A 23,078-nucleotide genomic window follows, 5' to 3' on the forward strand; every position below is an offset into this window, starting at 1 on the left:
ACTATAAAGAAAACTGAGCGCCGAAGAATTGATGCTTTTGAACTGTGGTATTGAAGAAGACTCTTGAGAGTTCCTTGGACTGCAAGAAGATCCAACCGGTCCATCCTAAAGGAGATCAGATTGAAGGTGGGAGGAGAAAGGGACGACAGAGGATGAGATGGTTGGATGGCACCATGGACTCAATGGGCATGAGTTTGAGTAAACTCCAGGAGTTGGTGATGGACAGGGAGGCCTGGCGTGCTGTGGTCCATGGGGTCTCAAAGAGTCGGACACGACTGAACTGAACTATCTTCGTTGTAGACCTGCTAGGAAACTATGCCTCCTGCTTTCTTGCATGCCTCAACCTGCTTATAGTCCTGTGTCGGGGCAGATCAGACTAATGAAAGGGTGGAGCAACTAGCTCTTGACAGCCACCACTGCTTCATCCTAATCAGACTAGATAGCTATCCCCTTTCATATGATGAGGCTTAAGATGGTTTTCCATCCATGCTCTGATAAGTCGGAAGGGCAGGATATTTGTCCCATTTTATAGATGAGAAAGAAGCAGCCAGAGAAGTGGAAGTGACTTCCACAGTCTCAGCACTAATGGATGATTCCGTCACTAGTGTTTGGAATCAGACTTCCTGACTACAATACAAGGCTCTCTCTTCCACCTCCACAAAACCCGAGGTTGGGGATCAGCATGAGTGCGGCCCACCAGAATCCAAGTAGCTGGCGGCTGTGGAGGATGGAGACAGTGCTGACCAGCGGTGCCCTGAAGTGTCGCTACTCATATGCAACAGTCTGTCCATGATAATCCTGACACTTTAAAGCCAAGTGGGCCATTCTCTGCCTCCGCCGGGTTGAAGTTCATTCTTCGGATGGTCACGGAAGAGAAGAAACCCTGGAGAGCAACTGAAAATCCCTTTTTGGATAAGTGGACGCCGACTTAGACCACAGAAAATGTAGGTTTGAAAACGTGTTTGACGTCTGGCTGCTGCATTTGGTGACGAACTCAGTCCCTGGGGCAACTGAGACAGGCCGTAACTGGCCCCCTAGGTATCCCTACCTCATACTGATTTTTGCTGCTCCTTCCGACCGGTCCAGCCCCAGGTACTCGGCCTCTAACCTCCAGCAAGCCGGAAGGCGAAGTGCGCAAGCGCACTGTGGACAACGGCCGCCGCCGCCGAGCTGTACTTTGTTTCTTAGGAAACAGCCAATCAGCGATCCGGGCGGCGACCAATGGGAAGCGCGAAAGAGCCGACCCGGCTAATTTGAACACGCGGCGCGGGCCGGAGGTTGGCACGGGTTGGGTACTTGGGGAGGGGGCGATCTCCGGTGGTCCGGGTTTCCGGTCTGCTGCGGTGGGACCCTGCAGCGAGCGGCGACACCAGCGACGGAGAACCGACGAAGGGTAAGCACTGGCCCACGGCTGAGCCGGCTCCGCGGGCTCCTGCGCTCAGGTCTGGACGCGCCGACCAAGCTGCTGGCGGCGGCGGAAGCCGGAGCCGGGCCTCTGTGCTGTATACGGAGGTGCAGCCTGAAGACCAATCAGGTCCTGGGTGGTCCTCGCCGAACACGGCGTGGGGCGATGCGGGGAGAAGTCGCTTCCTTCGATGCCTGCACGGGAGATCTGGACCCTCTGCTTATTTGTACGGGACCTTGACTGGGGTGCGCACGTCTGCACCTCCGCCCAGCCCTCTGTACATCCGCTCTGGGAAAGGTCTTCTTACTCACACGTAAGGAAGAATTGGGTCCTCCCGCGCGCTAGGACTGGAGACGTGGGACTCTGCACATCTGCATGGAGTAGCTAAGACCCTCGCTGTACAGCTATGCAGAACTGTTTGCAGAACTGTGCCAGGGGCCGTAACTTAGTTACTGGGGCACCTAGTAAATATTTGATTGAATAAAGGAAGGAATGAAAGAACGTCTGCATGACAGAACACCAGGCGTTCTGTTGTTTCTAGGATGCCTTTTCTCTTAGCTTTGATTCTTTAAGGTACTGAAGTCACACGGAATACATAAGCTTGGTCTGTCATGGGAAATAGGTTTTTTTGTTTGCTTGTTTTAACTTCAGACTGTGGTTCTTCTGGTATCAGGGGGAATGCCAGTAGGTCATACCAATTCTGGTTATGTTGGCTAACATTTATTGACTTACCAGGTTTGGGTTAACTCATTTAATCCTCACAACAACCCAATGGCATAGATACTTATATTTACATTTTACAGGTTAGGAAGCAGAGAAATTAAGCTTAGCTCCGAGGAGAAAATCCACAACATTTTTCTGTATAAGCTTCTCCTGGATGTTACCCTGCTTTCTCCAGTCTCATCACTATCCTTTCTGGTCACCAAATTCCATGCTTCAAACAACTACCAACATATCCAATCCTTCTCTGCCTATTTCATGATTGAAGTCTTCCACCCTCAGAGAGATTTTAAAGTGTCTCAATTTGTTGCTCTTTATATTTGTTATCCAGCCTAGCTCCATTTTTTTTTTTTTTTAAGAAAAGAGTATGCAAGTAGCATATATTTAGAGGTCTTTATAAAAATTGTCTCTATCTGGCCACAAAGTGAATCTAAAGAGTTTTCAGAGTACTGTACAAACCGTATTCTATTTCCACAAGCAGTCAAGCTTAAGATACAAAAGAAAAAAGAATAAACCCACAGTTGGATTAAAAAAAATTTTTTTTAATGACTCGGTCAAATAGGATATCATTATTGTAATTAAAAATAATTAGCATGAAACAGTGATAATGCTGTTTATAAAACTTGGGTGATGCAGTTAAAGAACACTTAGAGGTAAATTTATAGTCTTAAATGCTTACATTAGAACATTTTCTTTTTCAAGCTCAAAGTGAGGCAAATATCCGATTTTAATAAGAGAACAGAACAACAGAAGTGTAGAAAATAAAATGAGTTAAGGGCAAAAATTAATGAAATAGAATTTTACTATATAATAGAGATGATTAACTTAGCCAAGAACTGTATCTTTGAAAAGACTAATTAAAAAAGCCAGACCTCTGGTAATATTAAGACTAAAGAAAAGAAACATGAAAAAATGACCTTAGGAATTAAAATAGGGACATAACTTTGGTTACTCAAAGATTAAAAGAGAAAGACTTCAATGGGAACCGTTTTTGATGATGCTTTTGGGCAAATTTCTATGAAAAACAACTCACCAAAACTGATTCAAGAAGCTATGAAAATTTTCAACAAACCTAGGACTACTGAAGAAATTTAATTAGTTTAAAAACTACCTTCTGTGCCATGCCGTGAGGTGCTAAGTCACTTCAGTCCTGTCCGACTCTGTGCAACCCTATGAACTGTAGCTCGCCAGGCTTCTCTGTCCATGGGATTCTCCAGGCAAGAATACTGGAGTGGATTGCCATTCCCTTCTCCAAGAGATCTTCCCCAGCCAGGGATTCAACAGGCTGTTTACCTCTAACCTATGCTGTCAGGTGGGTTCTTTACCACTAGCGCCACCTACCTTCAAACACACCAAAAAACCCCACCAAATTCCACCAGAAATATACAGGCATCTAAACATGTAGAAGCTCTACCCCCCAAAAAAAGAAAAGAAAACATTTCCAGTCTATTTTGTTATACCAAAAGTGAGGCAAAGAAAAATTCAAGTCATTCTCTTTTGTAAATGTAATCGTAAAAATCTGAAATAAAATATTAGTAATCCAAAGCCAACAATGTATTAAAAATATATTATGATCATATTGGATTTATCACAGAAATGGGAGAATAGTTCAGTGCTAGAAGATCTATTCATACAATTTACATATTTACAGATAAAAGAAAAAAAAGCAATCCATTAGGTACAAAAGTACAAGTCAATAACCATTTATGTTTTTTTTAATGGTAAGTGGAACTAGAGGTGGGCTTCCCTGATAGCTCAGTTGGTAAAGATTACGCCTGCAATGCAGGAGACCCCGGTTCGATTCCTGGGTTGGGAAGATCCCCTAGAGAAGGGATAGGCTACCTACTCCAGTTTTCTTGGGTTTCCCTTGTGGCTCAGCTGGTAAAGAATCTGCCTGCAATGCAGGAGACCTGGGTTCGATCCCTGTGTTGGGACGATCTCCTGGAGAAGGGAATGGCTACCCACTCCAGTATTCTGGCCTAGAGAGTTCCATGGACTGTATAGTCCACGAGGTCGCAAAGAGTCAGACACAACTGAGAGATGTTCACTTCACTTCAGAAATAGAGGCAAGTCTCCTTAAACCAACAAAAAAGTGAAATAATAGGAACATTGCCTATAAAATCAGGAAAGAGATCAGATTGCTCACTATTGCTGCTTTCTTTTTTTTTTTCGGTCTGTATAATTGTATTTATTTATTTCTCTTTGGCTGTGCTGGGTCTCCTTTGCTGTGCAGGCTTTTCTCTAGTTGTGGCAAGCGGGGGCTACTCTCTGGTTGCGGTGCGGTGGCTTGTTTTGCTGCAAAGCACAGTCTTTAGGGCTCAAGGGCTTCAGTAGTTGCAGCACATGCATTCTATAGTTGTGGCCCCCAGGCTCTAGAGCACAGGCTCAATAGTACAGGCACGAAGGCTTAGTTGCTTTGCAGCATGTGGGATCTTCCTGGACCAGGGATCGAACCCGTGTCTTCTGCTTTGCCAGGTGGATTCTCTACCACTGAGCCACCAGGGAAGCCCCTATTGCTGCTTTCAAAATTGTACCCAAGGTCCTAGCTAGACAAGAAAAATAAATGTCCTAGCCTGCAAGACAATAAGAATAAAAAATGATTAGAAAACAATAAACAAAACTGTCCTTAGTTACAGTTTTGTCTATTTAAAAAAACAAAAGAACACAGTGCTATCTCTGCACTACCACCCATAGAAAGAAACAGTCATCTTTGGACGTTTTTCCATGGTTACTAAAGTGAGGGGACGTAGGACCTGCAAAAGCCCAGGTAGAAGGCAGAACAGCCTTGGATGAAGAGTAGTGCCTCTGATGACAGGACAAAGTCAAGTTCTGGCCTTGCTACTTACCAGCCATGTGACAAGGTCCTTCCTGAGCCTCAATCTGCTTTGTAGAGCAGGGATGTAACAATTGTATCAATAACTACAGAATGAGATTGTTGTGAAAGTTAAATGGAACACTTGTAAAGCACTTAGCATAGTGCCTGATACACAGTAAGTGCTCAATAAATGTTAGCTATTATATAATTGTAATTATTTTTAGGCTTTTGGCTTCAGCCTGCTTTTTCTGGCCTTTATTCATTCATAGGACAAATATTACACAGTATCTACTGTGTTCTGGATTTGGTTCCAAGTTACCTGGGGGTGCACAGACTACATCAGCAGAGGGTCCTAATCTCTTGGAGTTTAAGGACAAGAAACACTGTGTTAGAGTTGTGAAGGAGCGATGAAGGGAGCCACAACAACTGCTATAAAAAGTGCAACACCCAAGGATAGGCACCTGCCTTCTGAGCGCCCAGTGTCTGCAGGCAGACCCCTCAAGTCCTCAAGCATTCTTCTTCAGGGGCTTCTGATGAGCATGGGTTTGTTTGTTCTATCCGTCCCTATGGTGTTGGGCAGAGGCAGCTACCCTGAAAACAACTGAATCTTGGCTTCCCAGCCCCAGCTTGGCAGCAAACTAGCCTCCGGGTTTTAATGAGCTGCCCCGGGTTAGAAACAGGACGTGACTGTGGCTCGCTCAGAACCCTGAAGATCTTATTAAAGAATCATCTCCCTTGTACTTTGGGCTGAAATGCTCTTTCCAACTGAGGATCAAAGCAAACTTGACAAACGTTCTCTCATTAATCTCCCATCCCCCTGGGGCAGGCGCAGATCAGTAGCTGTTCTCTCCAGCTCTCAAAGGGGGAAGCTGATGTGACATCCACGAGGTGTGGCTGGTGGAAAGACCTCCCCAGCAGTCAGAGACCAAAGCAGAGACCAGGACCCAGGTATCCTGACTGGGGCCATGCCAGTGTCACCCTCCTCCTACCCCACGCCCCCAGCACTTTCTCGGTAAGAAGGAAAACATCTCATTAGGCAAACAGTCTGCCTCGCTGGCCCTCAGGAGGCGGAGAGGAGAGAACTGTAAAGGTTAGGCGCACGCTGCCGCCAGTGCCCTTTTTAATTTCCTGCTTTGAATGTGACGCTGCTCTGTGCATCCTCCTCAGCTAATACCCTCTCCACGGAGCTGGGACTGGCCTTAAGGCAGCCAGTGTAGACTCAGACAGTCGGACCAGGCACCCTCTGCCTTCACTTGCCTGGTCACAGGAGTAGGGTTCCTAGGAATTCCCTGGCAGTCCAGTGGTTGGGACTCCATGCTTTCACCGACCAAGGGTCCAGGTTCGATCCCTGGTCAGGGTACTAAGATCCTGCAAGCTGTGTGGTGAAACCAAAAAAAAGTGAAGCTCCCTGGAGGTGGGAATGCGAGGATAGGAAACAGGCATTCTGAGTGTGGAAAATTAGGTCCAGTCCATTTATCTGAAAGTGTTTGCAGAAGGCATAATGCTAGTTACATGAAAGGGATTATAATTATTATACAAACATAAGGGACTGTTAACAACAATGTGAGCATGAGAGCGTAGTATATAATGTCATTATGAGGCAGTGTAGCAGGCTCTATGGCCAGACTGCCTGGGTTGGAACCAGGATTCATCACTCAATACCACTGGGATCTTGGGCAAGTTTCTTAACCCTTTCTGTCTCACTTTTGTCCTTGAAAAATGACTATGAGAATAGTATCTATTAGGACTTACCTGGCAGTTCAGCAGTTAAGACTCCCTGCTCGCACTGCAGGAGGCGAGGTTCTGATCCCCTGGTCTGGAAACAAAGATGCCTCACGCTGCCAGGTGTGGCCCAAAAGTAAAAAATAGATAAATAATAATAGTACCTATCTTGTGGGGTTGCAACAGTCAAAAGGAGATGAAATGTGTAAGGCGTCTAGAACAGTTCCTGACAGAATGGACACTTACCTATTATGTTTATTATTGTGATGGCCTGATGGCTGAGACAGGACTAGAATTAATTAGACTCAAAAAGATAATCATTGGTTGACATCTCTGTTCTGTGTGGGGAAGAAGTTGGGAAGTTTAGGGGTGAAGGACAAGAGTTTGAAATCAACTCAGTTCTGCCTCTTCCCCCAAGGAAAACATGAGTTGTTTGCTGGAGTATTAGGTAGAAATCCCACGTTTCTTTGCTGAATGACCTTGGTAATGGTGACCCGTTGGCAGAACCTAGTCTTTCCTGGGAAAGCATTCATCTATTCCTATCCCCCTGACTTCAAATAGCGCCACCACCCCCCCCACCTTTTCTCATTCCTATTAATATATTCCTAGACTTGAGTTGAACTTTTCCAGGAATATCTGTGATTCCTGCATTCCAGAAATTCCATCTCTACCCTTGGTAGGCTGGCTTGAAGGAGAAATGAAAAAAGCACACAGAAAGGTCTGAGGGAAATTCAAGAGGGAATACATAAATAAGCTTTTGGCATGACTACCAGGGCAACATTAGGAAATCTATCCATGTCACCCTCTACACTAACAGACTAAAGGAGAAACACTGTGTGATCATCTTAGCAAGTGCCAAAAAAGCATTCCATAAGATTTAGCACCCATTCCTAATGGGTAGTGGAGGGTGGGGAACTAAATATAGAAGAGCTAAAAATAGAAAGTAACTGTCATTATTTGCAGACTTATCATCATTTAATTGAAAAACCTAAGAGAATCAATGACAATCTAATAGAACTCATAAGGGAGTTCAACAAGGTGGCCAGATACGAGATCCGCATATACGAGATCCGCATACAGAAATCGGTAGCTTTCCTACATTCTGGCAAAACGAATTAGAAAATGTAATTTTTAAAAGAGCCTATTTCCAATATAACAAAGACTATACAGTAACTATTTGTAAATCTATCAAGAAATTTACAGAACTTATGTGAGGAAAATAATAAAATTTTACTAAAGATGATAAAGTTGTGAATGATGAAAAGAGATACAGTATTCCTATGGGGAGACTTCATATTGTAAAGGTGCTAATTCTCATATTAATCTATAAATTCAAAATAATGCCAATTAAAATCTTAGCAGGATTTTTCATAGCACTTCATAAGCTGACTCTAAAATCATATAAAGATAAGCCGCCCAAGAATGGCCAACAAAAAGAACAGTAAGGTGGTAAGAACCACAATAATTACAACAGTGAGTTACTGGAAAAGGAGAACAGAATGGGAAATCCAGAAACAAGTTCATGTTTATATGAGAATTTAGTTATGTTAAATGTGGCATTTAAATTAGTGGAGAATGAATGCACTGTTTAATAAATGATCTTGAGATAATTCCTTGCCATTTGGAAAGAAAGGATATTTAGAAATATTCTCATACCATTCGCACACACAAAAATAAATTCCATCTGGATAAAGACCGAAATGTAAGAAAGGAAAAGTATTAGAAATGTTTTTAAAATGTGTTTATTACTTTGGGGAAGAACTGTCTTCTTATATATGACATAAAAGTAACAAAAGAAGAGGTTGACATGTTTGACCATTTGAAAACTGGAAATTTCAAGTATGGCCAGAGCAGGATATTTCTTCAAGAATGCATGGTCGGGGTACTTCCCAGGTGGCCCAGTGGCTAAGACGCTGTGTTCCCAGCGCAGGTGGCTCAGGTTCAATCTCTGGTCAGGTGACTAGATCCCACATGTGGCTAAATAGTTTGCATGCCGCAACTAAAACTCCCACATGCCAAAATGCAGATGGAAGATCCTGCATGCTGCAACTAAGACCTGGCGCAGCCAAATAAATAAATAAAAACAAATATTAAAAAAAAAAAGAATACTTGATTGATTTGATGCCAAGAATAATATCAAGTAATTTACCACGCCAACAAAATAAAGGAGAAAAAAATATATAATCGTATCAGGAGACGCTGAAAGAGCATGAGATAAAGTTCTAGATATTCCTGATAGCAACTCTGAGTAAAAATAAGAACAGATGAAATTACTAATATGATAATGACCTATTTGTCTAAAAGTCAAAAACTAATATCTAAATAGTGAGGCAGAAAAGATCAAGATCCTTTAAGATAAAATACAAGACAGGGGTCCCTATTATCATCATTATCATTTAACTCAAGGGAATTTAATAGACAATAAATGAATTTATTTATTATTATTATTATAATATTTATTATAATCATTGAGAAGAAAGGGTAAAAAACTTATTTTCTGATATACAATTGTGTACTTAGAAAACTCAATAAGCTCTAATAAAAAAACAGTTGGAATTAATAAGAGAGTTTGAGGATTGTAGGTAAAAGGCAAATATGTAAAAATCAATCATGTTTTTCCCTACTAGTGTTCACCACCTGGAAATGGAGACTGGGGAAGGTATTCCATTCATAATAGCAATTAAGTCCATAAAGTACTTGAGAATTATATTAAAAGAACAATGACATTAAAAAAATATGACGGAAAATATCTGAATCTACAAAAAATACCTGAACAAATCAAAAGGTAATAGCCATGTTCTTATATGAAAACATCTAATATAAAATAAATATGTAAATTTAATATTAATTCCAATTGTAATCCCGACTGGGTTCTTTAAGGAGGAATTGGTTCTGAGATGGAGATGGAATTGATAAAGATATTCTTAAAGTCAAATAGGAAAAAAATGATTGAAAATAGCCAAGAAAATCATAAAAAAGTAATCTGGGGGTAGGGTTAGGTCTTGCCTTGCTGGATAAGAAGCAACTGTGGGGACTTCCCGGGTGGTCAGTGGTTGGTACTCGATGTTCCCATTGTGGGTGGCTGGGTTCGACTCCAGGTCAGGGAAACTATATCCCGCATGTCACAACTAAGACCCACTGTGGTCAAATAAAGGAATAAAAAAAACTTTCTTAAAGGAATGGTGTTCCTTTTAAAAGGAACTATTGTGTTAGCACAGGAATAGACAGATTAGTGGAACATAATAGAAAGCCCTCCAATACAGTCACTTGGACATGGCAAGGGTGGTATTTCAAGAGAAAAAGAGATGTGCTGTGCTGTTCTTAGCCACTCAGTCGTGTCTGACTCTCTGTGACCCCATAGACTGCAACCCTCCAGGCTCCTCTGTCCATGGAGATTCTCCAGGCAAGAATACTGGAGTTTCTACACCCTCCTCCAGGGGATCTTCCCAGCCCAGGGATCAAACCCAGGTCTCCCACTTTGCAGACCGATTCCTTACCGTCTGAGTCACCAGGCAAACCCAGGAATATGGGAGTGGGTAGCCTGTCCCTTCTCCAGAGGATCTTCCCAACCCAGAAATCAAACTGGGGTCTCCTGCATTGCAGGCGGATTCTTTACCAGCTGAGCTACCAGGGAAGAAGAAAGATATTTGTTAGTAATTGGTGCTGGCATCAATATTTTTATTCTCTCGAGGTATAAAACGGAGATGAGCTGTAGAGGAGGTGGGAGAAGGCCCCTGAATACTAGACTGAGGGATACCTGGTCAGGCCTGAGTCAGCTTGGTCCTCATCTCCATCGCCTCTCTGCCCAGGTGTTGCCATGGTGATGGCGGTGGAGGACAGCATGCTGCGGGTCGTGGTGCGGCTGCGGCCCCCCACTCAGAAGGAGCTGGAGAGTCAGCGGCGGCCTGTGGTTCAGCTGGTGGATGAGCGGGTGCTGGTGTTCGACCCTGAGGAGCCTGATGGGGGCTTCCTTGGCCTGAAATGGGGCAGTGGCCAAGATGGCCCCAAGAAGAAGGGCAAAGACCTGACGTTTGTCTTTGACCGGGTCTTCGGTGAGACGGCCACCCAACAGGACGTGTTCCAGCACACCACCCACAGCATCCTGGACAGCTTCCTCCAGGGATACAACTGCTCAGGTGAGCCGGCCTCCCCGTCCGCTGGGTACCAGATGAAAGAGGCTCTGGCCCTGCCTTCCCTGTGGGCCCCTCACTCAGTCTTCTCCTGTGTGGGGGCCACTGTGCTGGGCCCTGAGATACAATGGGTCAGACAGACAGGGTTCCTGCACTCTGGATGCTTACAGTCTAGAGCGGGGAGAAGACACGCCACAAAATCACACTTTCAAGGAGGTGCTTGTCAACTGAGCTCCATTAGTGAGCGAAGGAATTGTAGGCCTTCCATAGAGGAAGCTACCCAGCCTGGCGAAGGTGCCCTGAGGAAGGGACGAGCTTCCACCCATGGTGGAGACCCCCATGCCCTCAAGTCCAGAGGCCTACAGGGGGACCAGGAGTGGACACGGAGAACTCGACAGCTGGGAACGGGGAGGGGGGCTGCGGGTGGGTGGGAGCAGTGCAACCGTGCACACGGAAGGAAGGAAGGAAAGGGGTTTGAGGAGGAAGGAGGGGTGGACCGGATGAAACGTACCGGGGGAGCCCGCTCACCACCCTGCTCCCGACTCTGTCCTCTCTAGTGTTTGCCTATGGGGCCACCGGGGCCGGGAAGACACACACCATGCTGGGAAGAGAGGGGGACCCTGGCATCATGTACCTGACCACCATGGAGCTGTACAGAAGACTCGAGGCCTGCCGGGAGGAGAAGAGATTCGAGGTGCTCATCAGCTACCTGGAGGTATGGCTGTTGGCGCCCCAGGATGGGGCAGCCTCATCCCTCATTCTCACAACCACCTGAAGAGGGAGTGGGGTGGAGTAGGCCGGAGGGGCAGAGGGTAGTAGGAAGTGGGAGGACAGGGGCCCAGAGGGTGGACACAGCTCCAAGAGAGACTGCGTGTGAACCGACCCTACTCGTCACGTGACGTCATCTCTCAAGGGCCACTCACCAAGCTTGTCTTGTCATTGTCTCTGGCCCAGGAGCTCTGCCCTCCCCCAGCCCCCTAGGGGAGAGACAGCCTCTCCACCAGGCCCCTCCCTGGCTTCCTTTCTCCTCAGGTGTACAATGAGCAGATCCACGACCTCCTGGAGCCCAAGGGGCCCCTTGCCATCCGTGAGGACCCCGACAAAGGGGTGGTGGTACAAGGACTTTCCTTCCACCAGGTAAGACTTGGGCTTAGGTGGGACGAGCAGCCCCACTGGTCGTCCGGGATCTCCTCACCAGGCAGTTTGGGGACATCCTGGATCCTGTCGGGGTGACATTGGTTCCGAAGAGCAGCCCTTCTGTTGGGGAAAAGGCGCCTGGTTGGAGAGACTACAGCCCCCTTCCCTCGTGTCTCTGCAGCCGACCTCGGCTGAGCAGCTGCTGGGCATGCTGACCCAGGGGAACCGTAACCGCACGCAGCACCCCACTGACGCCAATGCTACGTCCTCCCGCTCCCATGCCATCTTCCAGGTGAGCAGGGGCCACAGGCCAGGACCTGAGTCTGGACTCCTGGTGGCCAGCACCCCCTCACCCCGACCATCTGCCCCCAGATCTTCGTGAAGCAGCAGGACCGGATCCCAGGCCTGACCCAGGCCCTTCGTGTGGCCAAGATGAGCCTCATCGACCTGGCGGGCTCAGAGCGAGCATCTAGCACCCACGCCAAAGGGGAGCGGCTGCGGGAGGGAGCCAACATCAACCGCTCGCTGCTGGCCCTCATCAACGTCCTCAACGCCCTGGCGGACGCAAAGGTAAAGCCACACAGAGCCAGGCTCCTCCCCAGGGCAACAGCCCAGTGCCAAGGACGAGGGTCCCTTCCTCCAGCCCTGGGTCAAAATTCCCTGGTGGTCCAGTGGTTAGAACTTGGTGCTTTCACTGTAGTGGCCCGGGTTCAATCCCTAGTTGGAGAACTAAGATCTTGCAAGCCCAGCAGGTAGTCAGAAAAAAAAAAAAAACAAAAGCAAAAACAGGGACTTCCCTGGAAGTTCAGTGGCTAAGACTCCATGCTCCCAATGCAGGGGACCTGGGTTCCATCCCTGGTCAGGGAACTAAATCCCGCATGCCACAACCAAGAGCCAGTACAGCCAAATAAATAAATTTTTAAAAATATGTATATAAAAATACCCCCAAAAAACCCCAAAGCTACCGAGTCCCGGCCTGGGTCTGTCTAGTCTGGACATTCCACGCCCACTCACCGCCCCCAGGGCCGAAAGTCTCATGTGCCATACCGGGACAGCAAGCTGACCCGCCTTCTCAAGGACTCCATCGGGGGCAACTGCCGAACTGTGATGATCGCTGCCATCAGCCCGTCCAGCCTGACCTACGAGGACACCTACAACACCCTCAAATATGCTGACCGGGCCAAGGAGATCAAACTCTCGGTGCGTGCCTGCCGGGACGGCCAGCCTGGGGTGGGGGTGCAGGGGTGTTTGGGGGAGCCCCCAGACTGGGAGGAGGAGGGGGCAGGAACCCCTGGCTTCCTCCAGTACGTGGAGCGAGCATTCCCGCAAGGCCCAGAGGAGCAGGTGACCCAGTCTTCATCCTTCAAATACCACAGCACTGGGATGGTTGCGGCTGAATTATCTCAAGAGGAAGGCAACAGAAGGGAGTGGCCGAGTGTCAGCCAGTGATCTTTGTCAGATTTGTTTTTAGCAGCAGGCCCTTATTTTTAGTAAAACAACATATAATGCAGATAGAAGCAGAGTTGCCCAGTTTCCCCCGCCTCCCCCAGAGAGCCCTGGGACTCCCAGATCCACTGCTGCAAAGCCCCTGGGCTGGGGAGAGCATATGGGTCAGGGAGCCCGGGGTCTTGGGGTCAAATGCAAGCTCTCCTCCTACCGTGTTAGGTGAGCCCCTGGCCTCCCCGTTTCCTCAGTCCTGAGGGTGAGCAGCCGGGGTGTGAGTGAGGTGCCTAGCAGTGTCTGGCCGTTGGAAGTAGTTGCCAAAAGCTGCTTTGAATAAACAAACAGATCTCTCCCCTGTGTCCCCACCTCAGCTGAAGAGCAACGTGATCAGCCTGGACTGTCACATCAGCCAGTATGCCACCGTCTGCCAGCAGCTCCAGGCTGAGGTGAGACGCCGCCTGGGGAGCTTGGCCGGGGGGCAGGGCACTCAGGGTGCAGGTCAGGAGCACTGGGGTGTCGCCAGGGTGCTCTGCCACCACCCTGCGCTCAGCTGGGGCTCTGAGGGGTCGGGCCACTTTGTTCCAGGTGGCCGCCCTGAGGGAGAAGCTCCGGGTGTATGAGGCAGGAGCCCAGGCCCCACTGCATGACCCTCCACGGTCCCCCAAGTCAGGCCCTCCACATCAGCCGTGAGTTCTGCCACCCTATCCTGCCCCGTCCTTTCCCCAGCCTATGAAGGGCTAGGATTCCTCGATTCTGTTCTGGCACCTGGGGTTAGGAATTCTTGTTCAGTGCCCAACACTGATTGTCACTTAGAATGTTCTGTGCTGGAGGAGTAAATCACACCCCAGTCCATATAAGCAGCATCTGCTATTCACAAGAAGGTGCGTTCAAGGGGTGGATGTCATTGTTTTCTGGGCTCCCCAGGTGGCACTAGTGGTAAAGAACCTGCCTACCAATGCAGGAGATGTAAGAGAAGCAGATTCGATCCCTGGGTTGGGACGATCTCCTGGAGGAGGGCATGGCAGCCCACTCCAGTATTCCTGCCCGGAGAATCCCATGGACAGAGGAACCTGGCGGGCTACAGTCCATGGGGTCACAAAGAGCTGGACATGACTGAAGTGACTTAACGTGCCCGCACGTCTTTTTTTTCTAAACCAGAAAATCCTTGACTCCTTCTTCACCCTCAGCTACTACCCACCTGTTACCTGAGCATCCAACCCCTTACAGACTCTACCATCTGAAGCCACAGAGAGCCTGCCCCTCCCTGCTGTTCCCACCTGGCCCCGCTTCACACCTCGCAAACCTCTCCTTTCCTCCCCAGCCGCCCCTCACCGTCCCACCTCCCCAGTCAGCCCTGCACCCCAGAGCTCCAGCCAGGGTCAGCAGTCCTTCGAGAGGAGAGCCTGGGGTCAGAGGCCCCAGGGGAGAAGGTCATGGACGGGAACTCCTCACATAGGGAGCAGCCCCCGGAGGACAAGAACGAAGGCCTGGCCAAGGAGGTAGGGCTTGGAACTGGTGGAATATTGGAAGAAAATCCTCTCCTCCAACTCTTGGGTCCCTTCAGCCCTGGCTTCTCTGCTTGGATGGCTTATATCTCAGTCATCGGAGACTTTCAGATTCTGTGCAGGAAGAACTAGTCAGATTCGGTGTGTCTGAAAGCAGGGAGCCTGTGTTTTTCCAGAAGGGGAGGAGGGAGGGAGGACATGATCTGGGAGAGAGAAGGACCGTACTAGGACCAGGTGGTTCCGGGAGCTGTCATCGCCGCTCTCGGAGGATGGGTGGGTTTCAGGAGCTATGCAGGTAAAACGAGGGAGGCTGCCCTGGACTCTCTACCTGTGACGCTCTTCGTCTCTAGATTCCAACCCAAGTGCCGGAACAGAACCTCAGACGCCAATCGCCCAGGTCCCCTGACCTGACCACGCAGCCCAAGCCAGTCGTGGACCACCTCCCACCACCGAACCTGGACAGGGACCGTTCTAAGCAGTAGGTATCTTCTTGCTCCTCTCCAGGCTCCGAGGCGGGAGGTAATGGGTCCAGGCACCCTGGAAGGAGAAAAGTGAAAGTTGCTCAGTCATGTCCAACTCTTTACAACCCCATGGACTGTAGCCTGCCAGCCTCCTCTGACCCTGGAATTCTCCCTGGAAGAAGTGGTGCCAAGCATATCATAGAAACTCTGTTTCTGTTTTAGTTAAAGAGGCAAGTCTTTTTTTTTCCGGCTGCCCATTGCTGCACATGGGCTTTCTACAGTTGCGGCAAAGCAGTGAATATTCTTCATTGCAGAGGCTTCTCTTGTTGCGGCTCATGGGCTTTCAAGAGCAGGCTCAGCACTTGCGGTGCACATGCTTAGTTGCTTCAAGGCAAGTGGGGTCCTCCTAGATCAGGGATCAAACCCCTTGTCCCCTGCATTGGCAGACGGATTCTTAACCACCACACCAGGGAAGTCCAAGAAGCAAGTCTTTTGTCATCCAATTGTCCCACACCTGCTGTCAACAATTTGATATTATTGCCTACTCTGTTTACGTAGCAGCATCTCTATTTATTACTTTGTGTAGCTGGCAGTTTGACAAGAGGGAAGCAAAACACCAAATTCCATACAGACAGCTGGTGGATGCCAAGGTAGGGCAGGGCTGCCTGGGGCTGGAGCTATGCTTTCCAGTCTAAGGGCCAAGCTGCCCGTGCTCAGCCAAGAGAAGTTGGGCGGCCGCTGAGGATGGGATAGCCTTCCTGAGTCAGGTGTTCGTCGTCTGTCTCATCGACAGATTGACTGAGGCTATTTGTCCTCAGAAGTAAATACAAACCCAGAGAGAAATGGCTTTTGGACCATTCTTTCCGTGCTTAATAGAGAGGTGCTGCTAGTATTTTCTTCCTTGGCCCCCAGAACATAAATCCTCTGCTACTTAGCTTTGCTGCTGCCAACTCAACACCTCCCTCCACAGCACGCCTCACGCTAGGCTGTGTATTTAAAGCTTCCGGACAGAAGGGCCTGTTTAATTTTATTTCTTGTTGAGGAGTGTCTGTTCCCGACTCAGCAAAAATGCTGCAGCCTGAATAATCAGTGGCTTATTATCTGTCTCCTGCTGCCGATTCCCCAGGGCCCAGGAGTGGCAGGACTGTACTGGCGGGATGCCCCTTGGGCCCTCAGGGAACAACCACGGGCTGCCATTGATGACTCAGGGTCTCTTGGCCTGGAGTCCCCTGTTGCGAAGACGGGGGACACCAGGGTTCTCGTTTCTGCTTTGCCTCTGATTTTGTAGTTTCTGACAAGTGGCTTCAACCTTGGCTACGACTTGGGCATCACAGTCCAGAGCTAATAATGTTGTTTAGTCGCTAAGTCGTGTCTGACTCTTTTGCTTCCCCATGGACTGTAGCCCACCAGGCTCCTCTGTCCATGGGATTTCCCAGGCAGGGATACTGGAGTGGATTACCATTTCCTTCTCCAGGAGATCTTCCCGACCCAAGGATCCAATGTGTGTCTCCTACATTGGCAGGCGGGTTCTTTACCACTGAGCCACCAGGGAAGCAGGGCTCATAACAGATACTAATAAAAGTGATGGAAGACCCAAAGTATCAGGGGTTGCGGAACATTCTAGATCCGCAGCCCCTGATACTTGGGAACACCCTAACAACCAGATAATCGAAAATAATTTCACTTTGACTTTACAATTTAGAATCTTAGACCACCGGGACACTGAGTAGATTTTAGATTTTCCAGTTCAGTGGTTTTTCAGAATTTTTTTTAGCGGCAAAGCCCTGTCTTCAAATGAAATCTTATCCTGAGGTCTAATATGTAGAACAGATAAAGCAGAGCTATTCCATTAAAAGTGTCCTCTGATGGATTTCTTGAAACCTAAATTGAAAACTCGTGATATAGACCAGCTCCCCATTTGCCGGGGCTACAGGACGAGAGGGATGGAGTCAGACCTGGGTCATCTGACAGCCAAGTCAGAGCATTTGTCCCCAGATGCCCACTTTTCTCCGTTGTCTTATTTTCATATAATCTGTGGCTCAGGCAGATATAGAATGAGTTTCTGCGGTGTCCTTTTTAATTTATATCCTGCCTTCTTTCAAAGGGGCCTGGAGGCTGCTTTATGGAATGAGTTTGGGCTCCCTGTGCACGCACTGAGGGCAGAGGAGGGGGCTCAGAGATGCCCAGGCAGGTCGTGCTACCCAAGGATGAATGATTGGCCATGAATAATCCCCACTGAGATAATTGTGTTTATTCTTTTATCATAGGTGTGCCTCACAGAAAGAAAATTTGCTTTATTAGAATCTAAATTTACAACATCAATAATCACATTATCCTCATAATTTCCTTTAAATAGCCCCTCAGTGCATGCGAAGTACATATTAATACACACACATTCTTTCAGGATCCCAGTTGTTAAATAGAAAGTGCAGGCTGAATGCATTTTTGAGGGTCTCCTCAGAACCTAGATCAACATGCCTGTCTTATTTAATTCTCCTCTTATCCTAATGAGGTAGATGGCATGATTATTATTATTAGAGAATATAATAATTAGCTAACCTTACAGTGCTGAGTATGTACCAAGTACTCATTAAATGTTTTATATCCATAATAACCCATTTGGGGACTTCGCTGGAGTCCAATGGTTGGGACTCTAAATTTTCACTGCTGAGGGCCCGAGGTTCAATCCCTGGTCAGGGAACTAGGATCCCGCAAGCCTCCAGGCATGACCAAAAATTTTAAAAATAACCCATTTCATCTTCCCAGCAATCCTATGAGGTAGCTGCGTGTGTTACCCTCATTTTAGGGATGTGGACACTGAGGGTGCGAGGTGATCCAAGGTCACACAGCTGGGAAGTGTTGGAGCCGGAATTTGAGTTGTTGGTCTGGCTTGAGCTGGCCTCTTCCCTGCGACCTCTCATGGCCCCTGGGAAATGGACTTACTCAAGACCACAGCACTCGCAGGTGGCAGAGCTGAGAGGAAACTCAGACGTTCCAAGGCCACTTAGTGCCCTTCTCCTCCTTCCTGAGTACTGTCTTTGTCAGGGCACATATTTAGTGGGTGAAGCCTCCCACCATGACCCGCTGTCATCTCTGCCAGCCTTGGTCTTCAGCACAACTGGGAGGGTGATGAGACTGGACAGGCAGTCCCGTCAAGGCAGAAGAGGTCCAGTGCACGTGTGCTGAGGCGGGGTGGGGACCCCCTTGCCTCTCTTCCAGGTTGGCCCTGAGGGTGCTGTGCCTGGCCCAGCGCCAGTATTCCCTGCTCCAAGCAGCCAACCTCCTAACCCCCGACATGATCGCAGAGTTTGAGACGCTGCAGCAGCTGGTTCGAGAGGAAAACGCTGAGCCTGGAGGGGAGGTTTCTGGGGAGCCTGGCCCAGCCAGGAAGGCACCTCTGGCTCAAGAACTGCGTTCAGAGTCAAGTGAGTCTCAGGCCTGCTCTGCCTCCTTCTGCCAAGGCCAGAGCCTCAGATGCATAGTTTGGTGGGAGGCTGGACCCCTGGGATCACGGGCATCTGCAGAGAGAGGCCCAGGAGTCACGCGGACCTGAGGAGTCAGGCACTGCTGCCTGTCTTGTGTCTCCCGATTCTAGAATCTCCTCTCCCTTCAACCCCTGATCCCTCTCCACACCCTCCTCCTCTCTGCCCAGAGTCTGCAGGATACTCGGGCCCCGTGACTCGGACCATGGCAAGGCAACTGAGTGGCCTCGCACACACTCTGGGGGTCCCACCCGGGCCAGGCTGCACTCCACCCCAGGCATCTCGGGAGGCCACAGAGAAGAAGAGGAGGAGACCGAGCCCCTCAGAGCCAGACAGCCCCCCAGCCCCAAAACTGGGGACCAAGCGCCAGCGCCAGTCCCTCCTGCCCTGCCTGAGGAGGGGGACCCTGCCTGAGGCTCGGCTTCCATGTGGGCCCAGCACCCCCACGGGGAAGAAGGCCCCCTCCCCCTGCCCATCCCCTCGCTTCTGCCCAGCCACCGTCATCAAAAGCCGGGTGCCCCTGGGCCCTTCCGCTCTGCAGAACTGCTCCACTCCTCTGCCCCTGCCCTCTCGGAACCTCAACACCACCTTTGACCTCTCCGAGGAGCCCCTTGCAAAGCTGGGATTCCACGAATGTGTTGGCTGGGACAGTGTGCCCCAGGAGCTGAACAGGCTGGATCAGCCCTTCATCCCCAGGTGAGTCTCCCTTCTAGCCTCCCAGCAGGGGGTCAGGGGTCAGCGAGGGCCAGAGGTGCTGCCAAGGGGAAGAGGAGACAGTCCGCTCTTGGACTTGACTCTACGTCTCTCTCCCTTGGGTCTGACCAGCATCCAGGCTCAGATGGATGAGTTTCTGTTGAGGCATGGCTTCTCTTGGGGGTCCTGCCTTGTCTATACTTCAGAGCCGCCAGCTCTGTGCTGGTTTGTGACGGGCCCACAGTAGCTCACAGAAGCCCCCTGCCAGCAAAGAGTAGGAACTAACCTGGAGTGCCCACCCCACTCTGCCTGGCCTGAGTTCTGTGTTCCTCTGAGAAATACGTGTTTCCACCACTTCCACCCCAGATCCAGCCCAGCATCTGGAACTGGGAAGGGAGGGGGATCCTGAGAAAACTTTATTCAGCATTTTCCTGTGGAAAGCCGCTCTCCCCCTCACCCTCTGTCCGCATGGCAGGGCGGAGGAGCAGCAGCCAGCTCAGGACCGCAAACAGGCTGCAGACTAACCTGGACTCGGGAGGCCGAGGGTGGCAGGCTGCCCACTCCCACATCCCTCCCACAGCCCGAACCCCCCTCTTGGTAACAAGCTCAGAGCCAGGCAGGTGGAAGGGTGAAACTGTCTGAACTCCAGTTCCCCGGACACGCCACAGACTGACACCTGGATGTTCTCCCAGAACAGGGCTGTCACTCAACTGTCAGCCAAGGCCGAGTGAGGCAGGGAGAGGAATCCACGTCCTGGGAGGAAGAAACCTCAGAGGTCATCCTGTCCACCCTCCCGGCCCTGCCAGCCGGGCGCCGGAGGGGGTAGTGGCTGGCACCCGTTTCTGGTTCCCTTCTGATCTCTTCGTCTCCCTCCTTCCCCAGCGGCCCCATGCCCCTGTTCACCATGAAGGGCCCCAAGCCAGCATCTTCCTTCCCCGGGACCTCAGCCCGCAAGAAGAGGCGTGCTGTGAGGTGAGGTTGGGGGGATGTGTGGGGTGGGGGCAGAGAAGGAGCTTTTACCAGGGCAGCAGATGCCCAGGCAAACTACAGGTCCTGCACGTGTGTGTGTGTGTGTGTGTGTGGACCCCTGGGAGCCAGTAGTGTGGGGGGTCTTGTGAGCAGGGCAAGGGTCTGATTGTCTGACTGAGGGTCCCAGGTTCCTGCTATTACGGGATTATACTAGAGGTGGGTGTCTCCCTCCTTTGGTAAAGGCTGCAGGCCCCCTCCCCACGAGGGAGACGTGGAGTGTTCACTGGATAACCCAGGCAGTGGACTGCCCACCCCTCACCTCTACTTCCCTTTCAGACCCCACTCAGCTCCCCTTCCTTCGGAGGCTCAGTCTCCCCCTGCTCCCAAGGCTCCATGTCTAGCTCTCACCACCACCCATCCCCCCATCCCCGCCCCCCCATAGTCCACAGACTTGGCTGTGACCTTCCCACCCTTCTTTCTTGCTTCATTCCTTCCCCTACAGTTCCTCCGTCTCCCGCTCACTGGGAGTTGCCCGGGGCCGCAGCCGCATTGCCCGCCTTCCCAGCACCACCCTGAAGAGGCCAGCTGGGCCCCTGGCAATCCCAGGTGACTGGCATTTGGGGGCAGGATGGTCTGGGCTACAGTGGCAGATGGAGACAAGAAGTAGGAGGGGACAGGGTGGGCTGAGACCCGGGCGAGAGGAGGGCCTAGGGTCCTTCCAAGCATCTCAGGGACCCTGGTAGGAGGGGAGACATGGGTTTTAGGGTGGGGGAAGGGAATGGTGGGATATAGCCTCATTTTCTCCTTCCTCCCGACCTCCCCTCATCCAACTGGCCTGCAGAGCCCCCCTCCAGCCCTCACTACCCTGGAAACCAGAAGAGCCAGAAGGAATTGATGGGGGTTAAGGGAGCGCTGTCAGCTGGGAGCTGCTCTGTCAAGGTGTCCTGACCGCCCGGCCCCTCTTGGTCCCTGGAGCCGCCTGCATCAGGAGCCCTGACCTGCCTTCCTGGCTCAGAGCAATTAACGCCAACACCCTCTTTCTTTATTAACAGTCCTCCCCCAGCCGTTCATTCTGCTACTCGCCCTGTTTATTAATCTCTTGTTACACTCAGCTTCTCAGTGTGTATATATTCATTTGTGAGTGCTAACGTGTTGCTATTTTAAAGGGTGCTGTCATCATTCCCCCCTAGTTTATAATGCCCTCCAGGCAGGAAGCTAGCTATGGGGGGCTTTGTTTCCTACCCTCCTTCCCCCACCCCCCAACCCCCCACCTAACACAGGGCTCTGTGCAGTGGAGGAGGGGTGAGCATGGGAAGAGGAGCAGATGGGGGAGAGTCCCAGCTTGGCTCTTTCTGGCTTTTAAGAGAAAGTCCTCTTCAGCCCCGTCCCCCCAGCCTGAAGCAAGAGCCCAGCCCCCTGCAGCAGTCCTGACGATGATGCCGATAATGGTGCCTTGATTTCCAAATGAAAAGAGTTAATCATTTTTACCCTATTGTAAACAAGATAACACACTCAGTGTAAGAAAAAGTGTAAACCTTAATGCTACCACCTCGATGTAAGAGCTATTAATACTTGGGTTTATATCCTCTGATCATTTATTTCTGCATACACACACACACATATATATATTGGTGGATATATATTTTTTTATTAAAATGATCAATAAACCATCTCCATCTGTGGTGTGTTTTTCTCTCTGTATACCTAGATAGGACGGCAACCTCTTCTGACTCTTTAAGGTCTCAAGAAACTCTTTTTTTTGGCTATGTGACCTAGGGAGATGTGGGATGTTAGTTCCCCGACCAGGGATCGAACCCTTGCCCCACTACAGTGGCAACGCAGAGTCTTAACCACTGAACTGCCAGAGAAGTCCCGAAACAATCTTTTTTAAAAATTTTTTTAAAGAAGCGTCTGAGTATAACAAAATCCCCCCTCTGCCTCCTTTTGCATCCTTCCTGGTGGGACCTGCCCCTTATTCTGCAGCACCACCCTCTACTAAAGTTCTCTCTTAGTGAGTGAAGATGTGATCGTACTTGAAGGCTCGTTCCATCCTCCTACAACCTGGGTATGGGTTGCCCAAAGTTCCACCATCAGGGAGAGCGTCTCAGTGGACCCCAGGTCTTAATAAGACTCCAGGCTGAGCCCCCACCTGCTTGAACCCACCACAATCCTCCTCCCTGTAGCTCCAAAATCCACTCCCCATGTCATTTGTGGCTCTCCTCTCCACTCATTCGGATTGCAACAGTTCAACCCAAGTTTACCTAGTCTCCCCAGGAAAACGTGGCTGACTGCATGAATGAATAGCGTAAACAAAATTACAAGAATCTTGTGTTTAAATTGCTTCTGAAAACAAACATGTTAAAGGCATTTAGCACTTTGTGAGTAGTATGTAAATAATGCCGCTAATTTCAAACTGCTCTGGGGGTGCCTCCTCCCCTTCTACCTGGGGCATCCCTCCCCGCTCAGTTTCCATGCCTTTTTGGAGGAGCGGAGCATGCAAAGGGGTACCCTGCATTCCTACTGGCTGCAGGCAGCTCACAACTTCACGACCTTACACGGTATAATGAGGAAATGGACAGAAAGGTTAACAAAACGT

At 49.7% G+C, this 23,078-nt stretch overlaps 1 protein-coding gene across 5 annotated transcripts; it reads left to right on the forward strand.

Moving 5' to 3' along the window:
• Nucleotides 1–1,305: 1,305 nt before the first annotated feature.
• Nucleotides 1,306–22,163, forward strand: KIF18B (kinesin family member 18B). 5 transcript variants are annotated; one of them, XM_070479644.1, is made up of 17 exons: nt 1,306–1,393; nt 5,767–5,888; nt 10,472–10,798; nt 11,350–11,507; nt 11,825–11,929; nt 12,111–12,221; nt 12,302–12,499; nt 12,953–13,129; nt 13,744–13,818; nt 13,958–14,058; nt 14,694–14,871; nt 15,228–15,355; nt 18,558–18,763; nt 18,991–19,516; nt 20,206–20,485; nt 20,985–21,088; nt 21,324–22,163. In XM_070479644.1, exons 3-17 carry the CDS (start codon nt 10,480–10,482, stop codon nt 21,385–21,387), a joined length of 2,730 nt encoding a protein of 909 aa, XP_070335745.1. In that variant the 5' UTR covers nt 1,306–1,393; nt 5,767–5,888; nt 10,472–10,479; the 3' UTR covers nt 21,388–22,163. The 5 variants fall into 5 exon arrangements, with proteins under 5 accessions (XP_070335745.1, XP_070335744.1, XP_020729150.2 ...); XM_070479643.1 differs by lacking the exon at nt 5,767–5,888 and having other exon boundaries at nt 1,312–1,393; XM_020873491.2 differs by lacking the exon at nt 5,767–5,888 and having other exon boundaries at nt 1,312–1,393; nt 20,396–20,485.
• Nucleotides 22,164–23,078: the final 915 nt, after the last annotated feature.

This window comes from Odocoileus virginianus, chromosome 17 (genome assembly GCF_023699985.2).
Source record: "Odocoileus virginianus isolate 20LAN1187 ecotype Illinois chromosome 17, Ovbor_1.2, whole genome shotgun sequence".
NCBI classification, from domain to species: Eukaryota; Metazoa; Chordata; class Mammalia; order Artiodactyla; family Cervidae; genus Odocoileus; species Odocoileus virginianus.